Here is a 20002-nt window from a genome sequence, read left to right as displayed (position 1 = left end):
TAACTTCAGACAGTCTCTACCTCTGCTCTTTTCTTACCATGTGAAATCTCTTAGCAACTTCAGTTGCCTTCTTGGCATCAGTTCTTACTTGGAAAGGGTAGTGGCTGGAGATGAACATTTGCCCATAGGTGCACACTGGCATAAATATAACAGGAATAGTAAAGGGAAGGAAAGGTCAGGAAGAAAGACTAGTGAAAGCAGGTAATTTAATATACTAAATTAGTACTTGTTTTTAATCCTTAAGATTTCCTAGGAACTTTTAGACACATCCAAAGTGCATCCTTCATGGTTGGTTTGTTCTGCAGTCATGCTTGTCAAAGTGGGACCAGTCTTTTTATCTCAATGGGCCTTTTCATTGTCATTATTAGAAACAAATTTTTGATGGCTCTGGCTTTTGTGTAGTTGGCTTTGGTTACCAGGAGATAGAGGAATAATTGACAATGAAAGCTCAGAACGGGTGGTAGACGTTCCAAATTGCTTGCACTGCAAGCTCGCTGGGGTGCCTGGTCAGTAGAAGAATCCTTAGTCGGGATTTCAGCCATCGTCAGCGCTGCAGGGCTATTCCTGTCTCTGAACAGAGTTGATACAGTCAGCTTCACGTTGTGTGTCAGGTTAGTGATCTGTAGGAAAAGCTTATCTGTGGGTTACTTATATCGTAAGTAACGATCTTCATGAACCATGAAGGTTCATGCTCTCTCTGATACTACAGGCTAAAGTTTGCCTTCTGTGTTGCTGTGGAAAAGAGTCCAGGGTTTTCCTTAGATTCTCAAAACGTGTGAAGGGCAAAACGATGAAGAACCACTGTGTTAGAATAGTATGACTAAATGGTACCTTAAAAAAAAATCACCATTTTAATGGACTGAAGCAGTCTGTTATATCCATAAAATACTTGCAGTTCTCAGGGCTCTCTCCCATATTTACTTTCAAATGAACTGAGTTTGTAAGACACTTGGTTCTAATGTTGTCAGCCAGTTTCCTCAAGTCCGTTCAAGGCTGTTTTATTATATTGAGTTTGTAGATCACATCCAAAAACATAGCCTTCTCTCATGACAGACACCGTGCCAGCCCCAACAAACCTACAGATTACTGAAGTAACACCAGAGAGTTTCAGAGGGACTTGGGACCATGGAGCTTCTGATGTGTCTCTCTATAGAATCACCTGGGCGCCTTCAGGAAGCGCAGATAAGATGGAGGTAGTGTTAATTCTTTTTTTTTTTTTTTTTTAATATATGACCTTTGTTGCCTGAAAAGCATCGTTTCCTACTAGTGACGTTTGAGCTCATGGCATGCCTCAAAGCAGGAAGAACATCTGGCTAAATGATGTCAACCAACTGCCGTGGAGCGTGTGATGCACACAGTGACTTAATCTTGTGTGGGCTTGTTTTTTCTTTCCTCTTTCCTTAAGACCATCCTAAATGGAGATGAGAATACTCTGGTGTTTCAAAACCTGAACCCCAACACTCTCTATGAAGTTTCTGTTACCGCCATTTATCCTGATGAGTCAGAAAGCGATGACCTGATTGGCAGCGAGCGTACACGTAGGTGTTTAACCTTCAGTAGGACATTTTTTTTTTTTAATTAACAGAATAGAGCTTTGGCTGAATTAGTAATATTTTGCCACTCTCTCTCTTTTTTTTTTTTTTTAGTGCGTTTGATACCCTTAACAACACAAGGTAAGAACTTAATTTGCTGATTGTATGAATCCTGAACAAATGAATGAATGAAAAATACCACAAAATCCATTGCAAATAGGCCTTCTGCTTTTACAATAAATTGTAAGGTGTTGATTGGGACCTCTCTTAAACAGGTCTCTCTGGAAGAATTTTTCTCTTTGCTACTATCTGTTAAGGAGTCCTCTGAGACTCAATGACCATCATTTGTTACGGGGGCAGATTTAGTTCTGAGTCTAGAAGTACAAAACTCTGCTCATTTCCTTGGAGACAGTGCATATTTGTGGGGGAGGCATTCTTCAGTTTGTTTACTCTGTTTCTCAACAATCTTTTCTCAGCCCCAAAGAGTGGCCCACGAAACCTTCAGGTGTACAATGCAACATCCAACAGCTTGACTGTTAAGTGGGATCCTGCTAGTGGTCGTGTGCAGAAATACAGAATCACCTACCAGCCTTCAACAGGGGAAGGCAATGAACAAACGGTAATCTGTTTGGAAAAAAGATACTTGGTTACATTCTTTTTCTCCTCAAGCTCTCACTCCCAGTGTTTAGTTAGTCAGACTTACTGTCTTGAGAGTTATGAAATTTACTGTATTAGTTGGAATTATTTGGCTTCATCCCTAATGGAGCCTCATAGCATCAGGCTTGTCCCTCAGTGTATTCATGTTTTCTTAAAAACTATTAGGGCTGGGTTATCCATGAGGGTATTTAGATTTTTGAGTCTGTTTGTATTTTCATTTCTTATATCTCTGACTTGATCAAGTTTTGAGAGAGTTTGCTAATCTTCCATTATTCTAATTTTTCTGTTTTTGCATGTCATGATGTATGTCTTAGTTCTGATGTTTCTTGATCTGGGTACTTGTTCAGCCTGACTTATACTATTTATCACATTTGCATTGATCCAAATGGAGGTTCCTGAGGAAGACAGTAGGACTGTAAACTTGGCCTTCATCTTCTTTATCTTCCCAGACGTCCCTTATTTAACAGAGCCCTTGTCCATTCACTTTGCTTACTTTGAACCTTCTCCAGCTTTGTTTTATGAAAGGTGTGGCCCAAACTGCACACATTGCCCTGGGTCAGGAAGCAGTGTGATTTTTATTTGGACGGAGTGATGCTTTCTGATTTATTTCAAATACTTCTTTTGGTGAGGTCTGGCATTTTGTTGACTTTTGTGGGACTGTACTCTTTCCTCACAAAGCCTTAGAGAGAGATGAGTTATTAACTTTTAATCATTCGACTCCAAGCTCCAGCAAATGGTCCATACCTGTTCCCAGTTTAGAGGTGTTAGGAGAGGTGGATGCTGGCAGTGATTAAAGGTCTCTGAACCCACACAGTAAGTGGATTATGCTGAACTAATGCTGCTTGTGAGCTGCTCTGTTGAGGTTTCCGTAGAACCTGACTTAGGGAGTGTGATACATTTGGATTAAAAATTTCTTAGAGTTCATCATAATAAACTAAATACCAAGTGTCATCAAGTGGCTTTTATATAAAATAAGACATTTAATGGATTGATATTTTAATGGCAGAAACAGAACTTTCGTCTGAGCGGGGCCAGATTTAGATAAAACTTGTCCTTAGCATTTCTGTTCTTGGTGATACTGACCATCGAACTGCTGCCTCGAGTCTTTTTTGCTATCCCTCAGCTGTTTGTTGTAAGCAGAAGGAGTGTCCTCAACTTATCCTCTGTAAAGTATTAGCTGACAATCCCTTAGAGTCTGTTATTCTTAGGGCTATTTGCCTTTTAATGCTGGCTCATAAAATAACCAAAGTAATGACTTACTGATGCTAGCATTATTTTGGAGAATTGGATGTAAGAAGTAGGCACACTCTTCTGTTGCCTCATGGGGCTACTTCTACTAAGTGGATGCTTTCAGATTTGTTAAGTATCAAATACGTTGATAGTTTGCTCTCATAATCTCAGATACTAAATTTGTTAAAATTAGCCACTGTGGGCTTCCCTGGTGGCTTAGACAGTAAAGAATCCGCCTGCAATGCAGGAGACCTGGGTTTGATCTGCAGGTTGGGAAGATCCCCTGGAGGAGGACATGGGAACCCACCCCAACATTCTTGCCTGGAGAATCCCCATGGACAGACGAGCCTGGCGGGCTACAGTCCATCGGGTCACAAAGAGTCGGACGCGACTGAGCGACTAAGCAGCAGTAGTGGTTGAGTTTGCCCGTGTGGAAGTTTTCCCTGAAACTCACACCACTTGAGTGGATGGGCGCTAAGTGGGGAACATCTGGACCGGCTGTGGCATGTGCACTCGTGGTGGGCAGCATGCCATTTTCATGCGATTTTAATTAGTCTGGCATAAGCATCTGAATTCTGTAGACTGTTAACAAATCATACAAATTTCCCTTTCAACAAGATAACGAGATGGCCTTAAGCGGGACTCTGTAATCAGAGGACGTTGAGAAAGCTTCATACCACAAGGCTGGAATCCTGGAGTATGGCCTGGCAGAGGGTCCCGTCATGTAGTTTCCCAGCTCATGCTGTCAGAGGGGTAGTTTTTGAGGGGGAAGACCAAAAGCTTTAGATTTTTTGCTGAATCATTTTAATGTGTTTTTAAAGCAAATAAGAAACATCTGTAAAAAAGGTTAAGAATAATACTGAATGGTGTGGCACCTCCAGTACTGTGCAGTTCTTTGCTGTCTTAAAGTTCCTTTGCAGCGTGCTTATGATTAATGCCTTTTTTGGGGGAAGAGTTCTGTGAAACGTGTTTTGGATGAAATTTCACAGTGCTGGCAGCTAGCACGTTGAAATATCTTTTTAAGGTCACCAGGTTTAAGGCTTAAAATCCTTTTTATGATTGAAGGTACACCTTTTACATTTAAAATTATACCCAAGATATATTTCCAACTTTCACTGTGGGACATGTTTCCAGATCTTGGCAAACGTCTCTTTATAACTACCCTCTAGAAAGAGCTTTCTCTAGCAGGTTAGTGAGATGGAGAGACAAGGCTGACGCTTACTCTTGTTTTGCTCAAGACCACTATAGGAGGACGGCAGAACAATGTGCTGCTGCAGAAGCTGAAGCCTAACACTCCTTACACCATCACTGTGTCCTCCCTGTATCCGGACGGCGAAGGTGGTCGCATGACAGGAAGAGGCAAGACCAGTAAGTGAACCCAGAATCCTGTGGCTTTAAAAACAAAAGAATTAACTCATTTATTTACTTTTGGCTTTTCTGGGTCTTTGATGCCGCGTGGGCTTTTGTCTAGTTGCTGTGAGCAGGGGCTACTCTTTGCTGTGCTCAGGCTTCTCACTGAGGTGGCGTCTCTTGTTGCGAAGCACCAGGCTCTAGGGCTCTTGAGCTTCAGTGGTTGCAGCTTCTGGGGTCTAGAGCACAGGCTCAACAGTTGTGATGTGTGTGTTGAATTGCTCCGTGGCATGTAGGATCTTCCCAGATCAGGGCTCGAACCCGTGTCTCCCACATTGGCAGGCAGATTGTATACCACTGGGCCACCAGAGAAGCCCAGTTCTGTGGCTTTTTAAATAACCTTCATGGAAGTGGAATCATCTTTCTCTGGAAACCCTGGGGTGACACAGAGCTTTGCTAATCTTTTAAAATGCATGTTGATAGTGATCTCAATTGTTTTGAATATCCTTGGAATTCTCTGTCTCTGTTCACGGAAAAAAGACATTTGTAATTACTCTGTCAGTTCAGTCGCTCAGTCGTGTCCAACTCTTTGCGACCCCATGGACTGAAGCACGCCAGGCCTCCCTGTCCATCACCAGCTCTGGGCGTTTACTCAAACTCATGTCCATTGGGTCGGTATTATTCTCTGCTGCTGCTACTCCTGCTGCTAAGTCGCTTCAGTTGTGTCGTACTCTGTGCGACCCCATAGATGGCAGCCCACCAGGCTCCCCCATCCCTGGGATTATGCTGTAGGATAAAGCAAATAAAAACTGCCTTTGGAGCCAAAATGTCTCTGGAGAGATGAGACAGACATTCATCAGATGATCACAGACATTCTTTCATTTATTCACTACTTCGGCAAATATTTATGGGGTGCCTACTGTGGGGGACCTGCTGTGTTCTAGGGTTCCTGGGACACATCAGTGAACCTGTGTTCTGCGTGTGCCGGGTTGTTCGCATCACACCGTGACGTGCTTTCTGTGCATTTCAGAACCTTTGAATACCGTGAGGAACCTCAGAGTGTACGACCCTTCCACCAGCAGTGTGAACGTTCGCTGGGACCACGCTGAGGGCAATCCTCGCCAGTACAAGCTCTTCTACGCACCCACAGCAGGGGGCCCGGAGGAACTGGTAATTATTTCCTGTAGAGAAGAATGTGTGTTTGTTTCAACTGCAGCCAAATGATTGCAAAGTAGAGCTAAAGAATTAAAAATTTACCTTGGAACCTAAGAAGTACATATTCATTTAGTAGAACTTGACGGAGGGTAGTAGGTTGCTGCCTCGGGTGCCTGGGTGATTGGGGAGATTTGGGGACAGAGGATTGGAGCTGAGGGAAGTGATAATTCTGGGGAGTTCTAGGAGCGAGTCTAGGATGAGTGTAAGAAGTCTTCCTTTGCAAATAGTTATAACAGTGCGTCTGGGAGCCCATCATTCCGTACTAGTATTACAGAACTTGCTTCTTGATTTGGTCTTGACTTATTATTTTGAGTATTGTATCATTTGAAGCATTATTTCTTTTGCAAGTTTTTCAAATCAAGTACTTTACATTTTATTAAAATCTTTAGGTACCAATCCCTGGGAATACCAATTATGCCATTCTTAGGAATCTACAGCCAGATACCCAATACACCGTTACAGTGGTGCCTGTTTATTCTGAAGGTGATGGAGGACGCACATCAGATACTGGAAGGACACGTAAGTAAGAAGGCAGAAAACGTAGCTCTTTCAAGATACACTTTGCTTTTCAATGTAAAGGCCATATAGGCACATTGAAGAATATTTGGAAAATTCATGATAGCATAAAAATATAAAAGTTGCTAATAGTTTACCATCCAAATGCCACCAACTGTTATTATTTTAGTGTGTGAAACAGAAAAGTTATAATGGCATTCCTCTTCTGAAATGGCAATTTCAGAATTTATACATATATATATAATCGTCCGTATTCTGTTTCACTGGCAAAAATTCATGAACTTTGCTTTGTGCTTTATAAATTTATGTGGAGCAGTATTTTGTAACTGGCTTTCACAGTGTCAATTTTTGAAATCTGTTCATCATATTACTTAATCACACATTTCTCTGGTTTGCTGATGGCATTGAAAATCTGAGTGCTTTCATTTGCCATTAACATCTTGAGAAACCAGTTTATGGTGGTTTTACAATTCTTTGTAGTATTGCTTAAAGGCTTTGGGGCATACCTATAAATATTTCTTTGGCTTTAAAAATACACTTGCTGATGGCTGAAAGAGAGCAAGTTCAGATGACTTCTTTTGGCAAAAGATTAGTGGTCTGGAACGATGATGATATTGGCTAAACTAGAGTTTGGGGTTAATACATGGATTTAATTTGAATGTTTTTCTAAGTCCCAGTTGAGGCAGTTAACTGAGAACTGAGTGTATCTTTTCTCCTTCCTTTTGCCTTTTATTTTAATCATAGAAGACATTCAGTGTCGATTTGCTGAATGAGAAGGAATGAATGGGTGAAGATAGGTATTTGGAATTAAATGGCTTCATCCATGTTGCCAGGTTTCCCTTAGAAGGCAGAGCTATAAAATCATCTATCTCTCCAGTACCTGTGTTGGAGAACTGACGCTTCGTTTCAGTTTCTTTTATGGCCATGAGTGCTCAGTTGCTTGATTGTGTCCTATTCTTTGTGACACCATGGACTGTAGCCCACCAGGCTCCTCTGCGCATGGACTTTTCCAGGCAAGAATACTGGAGTGTTTTGCCATTCCTTCTCCAGGGGATCTTCTTCCTGACCCAGGGATTGAACCCGCGTGTCTTGCGTCTCCTGCATTGGCAGGTGGATGCTTTACCACTGAGCTACCTGGGAAGCCCGTTTTATGGCCAACCCAGTACTATTGCTTTTACTTGCTTGTTTTTATTGGCAACAACTTCGCTTCCATATAGACCGAAGACATAGTTGGCTAACTTGGACAACATTTGGATTTGAAAATTTTTAATCTGCTTTTGTGTGTGGATAATTAGACGTTTAAGGAGGACAATATTTTATCCTTTTGGAGAATGGAAGTTCTGGAGAAGTGATAACAAAAACTCAACATAGATAAACAAACCTAAGAAATATGTGTTGGCTTTTCTTTCCTCAGTGGTGAGAGGGCTGGCAAGAAACGTCCAAGTGTACAATCCGACGCCAAACAGCCTGGACGTTCGCTGGGACTCGGCTCCTGGCCCAGTTCAGCAGTATCGAATTGTGTATTCACCTCAGGATGGTACAAGACCCTCCGAATCTGTAAGTTATGCTGTTGCCTTGGAACTTGGCAAAAGAATGCTGCGGATTTCACTACATCTCCAGCTGTAGTAGTTGCTGGCCCCAGACAATAAGTCATTTGGTGTGGCACTGGGTCTCCTGGAAACTTCCTTTCTTGATAAGCTTAGTCTCATGTTCGTGTCCTGGTTGGTTGCCTGTGAGAATGCAAGCCATAGACAAGCCTGCATGTAATGCTTAAATGATGGCTTTTGATGAATTAAAGTATTACCTATAGGGTTAGTTAGCAAAAATGAATTTTATTTTAAAAATGGAAATTAGCTATATAAGTTAAAAGCCCCAGTAGTTAATGCAAATCATTGCTAGACCTTGTTAATATGGGCTTTTGTTATAACATACACATGTCTTTGTTAAGAAAATACTTTGTTAAAGTTTGCCTCCATTGGCTCTTAACAGATTGCCCAGACTATCTTCAATTCATAGCACTGTGCTATTTTTTTTAAAAGTAGATTAGTAGAGATCAGAAATTACTAATTTGACCTCGAATATGGGCTTCCCAGGTGGTGCAGTCGGTAAAGAATCGCCTGCCAATGCAGGAGACACAGAGACGTGGGTTTGATCCCTGGGTCAGGAAAATCCTCTGGAGTGGGAAAGAGAAACCCACTCCAGTATTCTTTCCTGGAAGATTCCATGGGAAGAGGATCCAGTGGGCTACAGTCCACGGGGTAGCAAAGAGTCGGACGTAACTGAGCACGCATGCATTATCAGAATACCTATGGGAAAGTAAACTTATAAACTAGTTTAATTTACAAGTCTTTACACAATAAACAATGATGATGAACAAAGATTAAACAAATGAGCAATGGCTGTGTTCTGTAAGAATGTTGATTTGCATGTCCCTGTGTGTGTGGAGTATATTCAGACAACTTTGTCCTTACCCATTGCATGGAGTTGCTATTTTAATAGCAAACCTCTGCCCCGCGAGTGTGTGTGTGTGTGGGGGGGGGGGGTCCCTTCTCTTATGTGTACCTAACATTCAGGACACTTTTGGATAACTGTTATGAGCCCTGGATGTTGTATTTCAGAATCTTTTACAATAAACATAAATAGGAGATAATTGAAGTTAGTAAGGGTTCAGTATGAACTAACTTTTTTTGGAGAGGAAATTTCTGAGGCTAAATTGCATCGACTGCTATGGCTTGGGCATATCTCACGAGGTATCATAGAAGTTGGCTTCTGCTGTTAGGCTCCACTTTTATTGTAAACGTTATTATGCTGACTAATGAAAGACTTGGTAAGTGTTTGGGTTGTCATCAGACAGAATCTGGCATGTCCTCCCCTCCAGATTGTGGTGCCAGGAAATACCTACACAGTGCACTTGGAGCAGCTGATTCCGGACACGCCCTATTCTGTGAACATCGTCGGGCTCTACTCGGATGCCGAAGGGAATCCCAGCCCTGCCCAGGGCCGCACACGTGAGGCGCAAATCCTTTCTCCACCGGGTTCTCTTGTGACTCAGGGTGGGAGGCCTAGGGGGGTGCGGGTGGGGAGTGAGGGGTGCTGGGGGCTGCCTAAGTGAAGCCTGGATTGCTCCGAATACAGCATTTTCTATTCTGGTTTCACATGAGAACCATAGAGGCGTACTTCGTCACAAGGGAGTAAGCAACCTAGAGAGTGGTGAGGTCCTGCCCTGGGGACGTTTCTTTCATACCTCCCACCCCACGTTCACCGTGATCACAGACTGGAAACTAATTGTTGCATTTATTTATTTAGTACCACGAAGTGGACCAAGAAATCTCAGAGTCTTTGGGGAGACCACCAACAGCCTCTCGGTAGCCTGGGATCACGCTGACGGGCCGGTTCAACAATACAGGATCATTTATTCTCCCACTGTTGGTGACCCGATTGATGAATATGTGAGTCTGATTCTCATTCGCCTGAGCATTTTATTTTGTAGTCTCTTACCTGTTGAAGGGTGAACATCAGCTTTCCTCTTTAGGAAGTCCTGTGATCACAGTTGCATTCTTGTCTCTCATGAGATTTTGTGTGACTTTCTCTGATGTGATATTGGAGCAGCTGTCTGTGCCTAGCATGGCCTCCCCCACCACAGCCTATCAGTGTCTTTGGGCTCATTTCTTTTCTAAAGACAGGTTGAAAGATTGTCTTATCTAATATAAATGTGTATATTTTTATTCTATCATGAATTTTCCAGATATTCAGGTGATGTGATTATTTACATCTTAACCTTGTTTTAAATATAATTTCTCCACAATATCTCCCTTCAATCATTGCTGTTGTTTAGTTGCTAAGTCGTGTGTGACTCTTTGTGACCCCATGGACTGTAGCCCACCAGGCTCCTCTGTCCTTGGGATTCTTTAGGCAAGAATACTGGAGAGGGTTGCCATTTCCTTCTCCAGGGGATCTTCCTGATCCAGGGATCGAATGCATCTCCTACACTGGCAGACAGGTTCTTTCTCCTTGAGCCAGCAGGCTAATCAAGCGGTCTTTTCTCTGAATTGAACATTTTTGGGTACACTTTGGTTTTTGAGTATACATACTCTCATATTGGAGAAGGCAATGGCATCCCACTCCAGTACTCTTGCCTGGAAAATCCCATGGATGGAGGAGCCTGGTAGGCTGCAGTCCATGGGGTTGCTAAGAGTCGGACACGACTGAGTGACTTTACTTTGACTTTTCACTTTTATGCATTGGAGAAGGAAATGGCAACCCACTCCAGTATTCTTGCCTAGAGAATCCCAGGGATGGGGGAGCCTGGTGGGCTGCCGTCTATGGGGTCGCACAGAGTTGGACACAACTGAAGCGACTTAGCAGCACTTAGCAGCACTCTCATATTAGTCTTAAACTTTTTGAGTGTCGTATTTTGTCACTCTAGAACCCGATTCAAGTTTCTTCAAGCTTCTTCCTAGTTCTCAGTATGTATATCCATCTACTACAGAGGGACAAACTCACTACTTTCTTTAAAGTTTAATGGTTAATTGATGTGATAGGTTGGTAGAATATGACACAGAATGTTGATTGTAAGGCAGCAAAGTCTGTGCTTTGTAGCCATTTTGTCACATGTATCTTCTTTGACTTAATGGACGTGAGTTTGAGTAAACTCCGGGAGATGGTGAAGGACAGGGAAGCCTGGCATGCTGCAGTCCATGGGGTAGCAAAGAGTTGGACATGGCTTGCTGCTGCTGCTGCTGCTGAGTCACTTCATTCGTCTCCGACTCTGTGAAACCTCATAGACAGCAGCCCACCAGGCTCCCCTGTCCCTGGGATTCTGCAGGCAAGAACACTGGAGTGGGTTGCCACTTCACTCTCCAATGCATGAAGGTGAAAAGTGAAAGTGAAGTCACTCAGTCGTGTCCGACCCTCAGCAACCCCATGGACTGCAGCCTACCAGGCTCCTCCACCCATGGGATTTTCCAGGCAAGAGTACTGGAGTGGGGCACCATTGCCTTCTCTGGGACATGGCTTAGTGACTGAAAAACAGCAGTTGTCTTTGATAGTTCTTCCTTCATGATCCCCATGTTGTAACATTTGTTCTACTTGAACTTGAAATATTAAACTCGAATTCAAGCCCCTATTTTTATTAATCAGAAAGTCACATAACTGTCTTTAAGTTTCTGTTCAAGATGAGATAAGCAGTATTACCACACTTAGTTGCTGAAGCAGAGAGGCTCATGCTTTAGTGTTTATTCAGCTTTGCCGCTGACAAATATGCAATTTCCTGTCTTTTTCTGAAGACACTAAAAATGTAATTTCCCCCCACTTCACCGTTTGGATTTAGGGGACACCATGCTGAATTCACTGTTTTAAGTGATCCCTGTTGTTTGTAGAAGCAGAGCATAGGGTTGGAAGAGAGACTGAGGGCTCTATCTGATTCATTTCCTCTTCATGGGGGCAGTTGAATGCATCTTCCATTTCCTCTTTTTCCCCTAGTTAATATCAGCCAAACTGATCCTCTTGAGGACAGAAGCTGAGTCTACTTTTGCTTCCTGGTGCGCTCCCATGGAGGGTGTCACACCTGGCCCCTGGTGGGCACCGGGTACATGTATGAGGAAGGAGCACCGTAAAACTGACACAGAGAGCTGAGTGAGAAAGGAGAGGGGCACAGCGATGCTTGGTCACGTGTGTGTGAGATGCTGCCTTTCATTCTCAAGGCCTCCTTCCTTCCAGGAGGCTGGGCCACAGGACAGGGACGTGGCTGATGTACTATTTGAGCTGAGATGTACCTGACTCTAAAACCATTCCCCTTGCTGTTTGGCGGCAGGGAAAACAGTTTGCCCCGCCATGAACACTGTACAACAAGAAGGAACCAGGAGGAAAACACTGCTGTTTATGGGAATACATATTGATCTGAGAATCCTCTAGCTGGTAATAACTTCATAATTTAACTTCCCCTGCAGACCACCGTCCCAGGCAGAAGAAACAACGTAATTCTCCAGCCCCTGCAGCCTGATACCCCGTATAAAATTACTGTTATTCCTGTTTATGAAGATGGAGATGGTGTCCATTTGACTGGAAATGGAAGAACTGGTAAATGTCTTCTACCTTTCATAATCTTTAAACTTGGTAGTCTTTGAGTAGCTGTATCTCAGATACTGTATTAATATTGCATCAACATTTGTATCATATATTGCATTTTGTCAAAATGATATGACAACAGAATGTGTTTTTAACTTTTTAAAGGTCCACTAGAAAAAGGAAAATGAGACACAAGCCTGTGTAGTTTTCTTTGCCTGAGACAGCTTTATCCTTTGGAAAGCCACTGCCTAGTCACTGAATAATATTTTAGTTTGTGTGGTATCAGTTATGGCTGTGGCTGTTAATCAATTAAGTGTCAGCAAAAAATACTGTGTCACCATTGAATTGGCCATAAAAAGCAAGATGATTAGTAGTCATCTTCTGCCTTTTCGAAGTTAGGTTTTTTTTAAAAATATTTTTTTCTATTGTTCAGTTCAGTCCAGTTGCTCAGTCATGTCCGACTATTTCGACCCCATGGACTGCAGCACGTCAGGCTTCCCTGTCCATCACCAACTCCCAGAGTTTACTCAAACTCATGTCCATTGAGTCAGTGATGTCATCCAACCATCTCATCCTCTGTTGTCCCCTTGTCCTCCTGCCTTCTACCTTTTCCAGCATCAGGGTCTTTTCCAATGAGTCAGTTCTTCGCATCTGGTGACCAAAGTATTGGAGTTTCAGCTTCAGCATCAGTCCTTCCAATGAATATTCGGGACTGATCTCCTTCAGAATGGACTCATTGGATCTCCTAGCAGTCCAAGGGACTCTCAAGAGTCTTCTTCAACACCGCAGTTCAAAAACATCATTTCTTCAGCGCTCAACTTTCTTTATAGTCCTAAGTCATTTACGAAGAATTACCAGGGTTCAGGTGTCTTTTCTAGCCCACACGGGTGGCAGTTTCTTGATTTAGATCACAAGTTCTCCAGTTTGGTAGCTGGAATTACCTGAGGACCCTTAGAAAGGCTTATGCCTTGGCACCACTCACAGAGATACTGAAGTAGTCGGTCTAGATGTGGCCTGGACCTACTGAAAGTTCTAGTGCATAGCCAAAGCTGAGAGTCTCTGGCTAAGCTTGGAGGCAGGCTGGCCATCAGTCTACTGGGTTCTGTTAACTGGGCAACATTGCTAAGAATTTTTTTCCACTTCATTCAGCAAAAATCCCCTTAAGTAACACGATTTCAGGGTCCTTGCTACGCTTAATTGCCCAGACTCTTTCTCTGCTTAAACAATCTTGACAACATTACAGGATTTGGGAGAGGAAACATTTGAAAGCTCCCGAGAGAAAAGCAGGACCAGTGTTTCAGCTCAGTCTCTGGAGGCCAAGAATTTGTATTTCTTGACACTTGTCGTCCACAGAACTAAGTCAACAGAGACTCCGTTTAGTGACTCGAGATAATTTTAATTGAGCAATTTCCAATTTTCACTCCCCCCCTGAGGTTTCAGAATATATTTAGATACTTTTCTGGAGGAAATGCCATATTTCAGAATTTTGTTCTTAATCACAGAATCACAGAACATAAAAAATCTCTCCTAGATCTTGAGTTTTCTAGGAAGGGCCAAAGCCACTTCTGGTTTATGTTATTAGAACAGTTTTTTAAGTTGAAGTCCTTATGTGTGTAATGCTGTGAATAATAACTCAGTGGCTGACTATCATGCTATTTCACAGCATTGCTCTTACTGGGAATGGAGTTAGCCTGAGCGCTGGAAGCCCAAGGATTTTCTCTAGGTCTGCTGGTAGAGGTTATAACAGTGTTGGGGAAGAATCTTGTTTTAGTCATTAGCTAGCTGTGTAGTCTTGGACGAACCATAGTTTATTTTTGTGATAAGATGGTTGGGCTGCTGCTGCTGCTGCTAAGTCACTTCAGTCGTGTCCAACTCTGTGCAACCCCATAGACAGCCGCCCACCAGGCTCCGCCATCCCTGGGATTCTCCAAGGCAAGAACACTAGAGTGGGTTGCCATTTCCTTCTCCAATGCATGAAAGGGAAAAGTGAAAGTGAAGTCGCTCATTCGTGTCCGACTCTTTGCAACCCCATGGACTGCAGCCTACCAGGCTCCTCTGTCCATGGGATTTTCCAGGCAAGAGTACTGGAGTGGGTTGCCATTGCCTTCTCCAGATAGTTGGGCTAGATAGTCTCAAAATTGCCTTTTTTTTTTTTTTTGCTCTAACAGTCTTTGATCTATAACATTCAAAAACTGGTATGAGATATATTTTAGTCTCTATGATTCTGCATCATATAACATACTGGTTCTGGAAATCACCAGTTCCTGAGTCTGTTTGATTTGCTGTCTGAATTTGAAAAATTTCAAAGCTTTCTGTTGAACATTTCAGTGCTTATTAATTGTTTTTTGGATCAGAACATTATGAGATATTATTAATATGCTCTCATGGGGCTTCACGGCCAATATTCATAGTCAATACTCATTAAGTTCTATGCTTAATGTTTGTTAGTCATTGTTTGTCAATAAAAGGTCAGTAATGTGTGCCAATATTTGTTTTCAGTGGGATTACTTCCTCCTCAGAACATACACATCTCTGATGAATGGTATACCAGATTCAGGGTGTCCTGGGATCCTTCACCCTCTCCTGTTCTTGGATATAAAATTGTGTATAAGCCAGTGGGTAAGGAAACAACTTTGTTATCTTAGAAATGCCTTAGAGGTTTGTTTGTGTATGAGGGTGTTTTTAATTGCATCCTCCATGATTAGATTCTCCTGATAGTTCAGTTATCACATCAAGATCTCTCCTACCAAAGGTAACATTTCTAGAAATAGTATTTAAGCCAGTGGTTTAAGGTATCTTTGTTACTATGGGTTTAGATGTTACTGTCATTAATTTGCATGACTAAGATGTGTGATCTGTTTCATAAAATTCCACAAATTGAAATTGTGTTCAGACAACCTATATGTTATTATGCTTGTGAAATAATGGGTACTTAATTAATATAAACTATTTCTGTATTTTCCCCATTATGTCAAGGTATTATTCCATTTGGGGCATGTGCATTTTAGTTTATTCACAACAGGCTTGCTTTTCAACTTCCCACTGACACTTTCACTTTTAAATGGATGGCCTCTCTATTATTTGCCATCTTTGTTTCCATGTTCTATCTATATGTTTAGCAAAATGGAATGTGCTAAATTTGCTGAGGTATCTTCCATGTACCCAGGAAGGGTGTGAACCAGAAAAAAGAAAAGGAGAGAAGGCAAATGTCAGGATACATGAGCTGTACAAGAAACAAAGAGACAACTTCAAAGTGGAGGAATGGGATGCAAGACAGATGTTTTTAAATCATCTCTACAACAGGAAAATGTTAATTGAGAACCTAGTGTGTACAGAGTACTATGCTGGCAAAATGAGGCTTTAGAGAAGAAGCTTGAAGTCTAGAGTAGTTGACTGTGTGATGATTTATTCTTTAAAGGAGCATTAATTGCACACATGCTGCATTCATTAGCACACATGTTAGGTATTCTGCTACACTTTGAGAATAACAAGAAAAGGATTGTGTCTGCCTACAGTTTTGTATTCACCGTATAATGTAGCATGTATTACGGGGAGCAAGTGCATAAGGGCTATGAAATCAATAGTGTTCATACTATCATTTAAGTCATTTGATTTTAAGAAAAAAATTGATACTAGGGATAACATATTTCTCTGTATTTTTGTGATTGTAATAAAAGGTTCCAATGAGCCCATGGAAGTCTTTGTTGGAGAAGTGACATCATACACATTACACAATCTCAACCCCAGCACCACCTATGATGTGAACGTCTATGCTCAGTATGATTCTGGACTCAGTGTTCCTCTGACCGACCAAGGCACTACATGTGAGTCACGTAGCTTTTTGTGGTTGTAAGAAAAAGTGTAGTATAAATGATCAGGTCAGTCTGTTTTAATTTTCTTTCTTAACATATGCATGTTTCCTCAACATTGAGCAGGTAACCCTTTTGTGTCCAGCTAAACAAATACTTTGGCCATATAATCAAAATTAGAAAATGTGTGTGTTGAGATATGTTTATTTCATATAAAATACATTTTAAAATTTGAAAGATAAAAATTTTGGAATTATTATTTCATCCATGAATAATATGTAAGATCATAGAGTTGAGAACTATGTGGTTTTTCCTGACATTTGATGTTAAACACGGGCTTCCCAGGTGGTTCAGTTGTAAAGAATTCACCTGGCAATGCAGGAGATGTAAGAGATGCAGTTCAATCCCTGGGTTGGGAAGATCCCCTGGAGTGGGAAAAGGCAACCCATTCCAGTATCCTTGCCTGGAAAATTCCATGGACAGAGGAACCTGGTGGACTATAGCCCATGTGGTCACAAAGTCACGACTGAGTGACTGAGTAAACACATGCACAGCTGAAAGTTTTCATGTAAATGTCATGATTACTGATTCAGCCCACAGATAGATTTTGTTATCAAATGCTTTAATGACTACTTCAGAACTTAGCAGATAGAATTTCAGAAAAAATTCTCATTATTTTTCATGAGATCTTGGACATTCACTGTGTTGAGAGGGGCTACAGACAGACCTCGTTTTATTGCAGTTGGCTTTATTGCACTTTGCAGATGCTGCATTTTCTGTAAATTGAAGTTTTGTGGCAACCTGGCATGGAGCAAGTCTACCGGTGCCATTTTTCCATCAGCATTTGCTCACTTCATGTCTCTGTGTCACATTTGGTAGTTCTTGAAATATTTCAACCTTTTTCATTATTATTATGTTATGGTGATCTGAGATCAGTGATCTTTGGTGTTACTATTGCAAAAAGATTACAATTAGCTGAAGGCTCAGATGATGGTTAACGTTTTTAGCAATCAAGTATTTTTAATGAAGGTATGAACATTACTTTTTTTATACAAAAAGCTGCTGCTGCTGCTGTTGAGTTGCTTCAGTCGTGTCCGACTTTGCACGACCCCATAGACGGCAGCCCACCAGGCTCCCCTGTCCCTGGGATTCTCCAGGCAAGAACACTGGAGTGGGCTGCCATTTCCTTCTCCAATGCATGAAAGTGAAAAGTGAAAGTGAAGTCGCTCAGTCATGTCCAACTCAGCGACCCCATGGACTGCAGCCTACCAGGCTCCTCCGTCCATGAGATTTACCAGGCAAGAGTACTGGAGTGGGTTGCCATTGCTTTCTCCATACAAAAAGCTACTTCACACTTAATATACTATGGTATAGTGTAAACATAACTTTTATATGCTCTGGAAAGTCAAAATATTCATGTCGCTCGTTTACTGAACCAATATTTGCTTTATTCTGGTGGTCTGGAACTGAACCTGCAGTATCTCAGAGTTATGCCTGAATGTGGAATTTGCTTCTCTTGAAAATCAGTGATAAAAAGGGAAATCCATTTTGACTGTACCATATTTTAATGTTTGTTTCATGTATATTTCTTAATAAGGACACAATGTGAACAATGTAAGACTTTAGGCATTATGTTTTTCAGCCACAATGAAAGTTTTAAAAATGTGCTAGGATTAAAAGTTTGCTTTTTGTCTTTGTTTAGGAAGTAAGTCTATTTCTTCCTGCCTTTTTTTTTTTTGTAGTGTATTTGAATGTGACGGATCTGAAAACTTACCAAGTCGGGTGGGATACATTCTGTGTCAGATGGTTGGCTCACCGAGCAGCCACTTCCTACAGACTAAAACTAAGCCCCGCAGATGGTACGTGTGCAAAAAAAAAAAAAGATACCTGGAGCACATAGTAGTCACATTTTAAACTTTAGTAAAGATGTTATTTTGAAACATGTATAATATCATATATGAAACGAGTTGCCAGTCCAGGTTCGATGCACGATACTGGATGCTTGGGGTTAGTGCACTGGGACGACCCAGAGGGATGGTATGGGGAGGCAGGAGGGAGGAGGGTTCAGGATGGGGAACACCTGTATACCTGTGGCGAATTCATGTTGATACATGGCAAAACCAATACAATATTGTAAAGTTAAAAAAGAAAAAAAAGATGTTATTTTGGTTATAAAATGATGCATCAACATGCCTTTAAATATAACTATTGACAATGCTGGCGTTGTCCTAACCAGGAACCAGAGGACAGGAAATCACAGTGCGTGGATCAGAAACCAGTCACTGCTTCACCGACCTGTCACCAGAAACTGATTATAGCGTCACTGTCTTTGTGCAGACACCAAATCTTGAGGGACCAGGTGTCTCGGTCAAAGAACGTACTAGTAAGTGCTTGAGTAATCTGGGGAGTCTCTGTAAGGCTTCAGAATAGGATGCTCTGGGTGTGGGAGGCTGAAGTGACTCCTGCGTGACCACTTCTCGCGAACAGCAATAGTGAGGTGATGGCAGGTCCTTGAGGTGAGGGTTTGTGGCCGGCTCAACACCTTTATCTGCAGCAAACCTGTGCTGCCCCTCTTAGGTTTGGTATAATAAGGAAAGACCTCAAAGAGGGAGCTGGCTCTAGCAGACAGTGAGAAGGTGAATATGTGTTGCATTAGTGACCTTTGTCCATTCTCCCTCTGATTCTGGGCTTCAGTTCCTGCTGCAGTCAATACTGTCTGCCAATGGTACCAAATTTGGATGAAATAGAATTCCCAGCATCAGTGCCAGGGAGACTTAATTTGTTGTCGAGGGCTGAAATGGCTCTTAAGATTTACTTTCTGTGATACAAAATATGCACGTGTTGTGGTTTTCTAATTATTGTTTTAAATTCTAGCCTTAAAACCAACGGAAGCCCCGACAGAGCCACCCACACCCCCTCCTCCTCCTACAATTCCACCAGCCCGGGAAGGTAAGTGATGCTATCAGTCCATGCATTCAGCTGATGAGGACTGAGATCCTTCTTACTTACGCACCCTGTACATCATTTACAGTTGACATAGGACATTTCTGATTTATTAGTCCTGCTGAAGCGTTTTTAGATCAAAGGCAAAGATGACCAGTCATGCGCTCTTCCCCTGCTCCAGACACATTTTAGTGTGACTAAAATCAATCATAAACCACTGCAGCTCTTCAGTGGAGCTCTGTTTCCTCAATTTTGCAGATGAACGTCTAGTGATGCCTTATATAATCCATAGTCACATGGTGGGCATTTCTTTCTTCTGGCTGTTGGCATTAACAAGCACTGGGAACCTTTGGGGCTAAATCTGCAATGTAACTCCTGTGGCCTTTGACTTTGGAATTCCTGGCTTCTGACCTGAGAGGCCCTGGATTACACAAAGCTGAAAAATTTCTATTCACCAAAGCTGGAGACATAATTGTCACTTGCAGAGAACTGGTAAAAAGACATATACTGAGCTATTCCTACTGGTCTCTCTGTAATTTGGGGCAACGCTCAGAGTTTCATCAAGTTAAGTTTCAGGTGACAGAGGATGAGATGGTTGGATGAGTCATGGACATGAGTGTGAGCAAGCTCCAGTAGGTAGGGAGGGACAGGAAAGCTGGCGTGCTGCAGTCCGTGGGGCTGCAG

The 20002-nt window shown here is 42.1% G+C and overlaps 1 protein-coding gene across 3 annotated transcripts in view; it reads left to right on the top strand.

Annotated features, from left to right (window-relative positions):
- COL12A1 (collagen type XII alpha 1 chain) overlaps positions 1-20002 on the top strand; it is a 119912-nt gene that overhangs the window by 60245 nt on the left and 39665 nt on the right. For all 3 annotated transcript variants that reach the window (XM_055534817.1, XM_055534819.1, XM_055534818.1), the window contains 16 exons: positions 1054-1193; positions 1406-1538; positions 1647-1673; positions 2009-2151; positions 4658-4787; positions 5800-5939; positions 6374-6503; positions 7915-8057; positions 9379-9508; positions 9807-9949; positions 12449-12578; positions 15066-15185; positions 16244-16390; positions 18118-18234; positions 18612-18758; positions 19250-19324. In XM_055534817.1, the coding sequence (XP_055390792.1) occupies positions 1054-1193; positions 1406-1538; positions 1647-1673; positions 2009-2151; positions 4658-4787; positions 5800-5939; positions 6374-6503; positions 7915-8057; positions 9379-9508; positions 9807-9949; positions 12449-12578; positions 15066-15185; positions 16244-16390; positions 18118-18234; positions 18612-18758; positions 19250-19324 (1995 nt within the window). The remainder of the gene's footprint in view (positions 1-1053; positions 1194-1405; positions 1539-1646; positions 1674-2008; positions 2152-4657; positions 4788-5799; positions 5940-6373; positions 6504-7914; positions 8058-9378; positions 9509-9806; positions 9950-12448; positions 12579-15065; positions 15186-16243; positions 16391-18117; positions 18235-18611; positions 18759-19249; positions 19325-20002) is intronic.

The sequence above is a fragment of the Bubalus kerabau genome, chromosome 9 (assembly GCF_029407905.1).
Source record: "Bubalus kerabau isolate K-KA32 ecotype Philippines breed swamp buffalo chromosome 9, PCC_UOA_SB_1v2, whole genome shotgun sequence".
NCBI classification, from domain to species: domain Eukaryota; kingdom Metazoa; phylum Chordata; class Mammalia; order Artiodactyla; family Bovidae; genus Bubalus; species Bubalus kerabau.
This window is presented reverse-complemented; position numbering and strand designations above follow the sequence as displayed.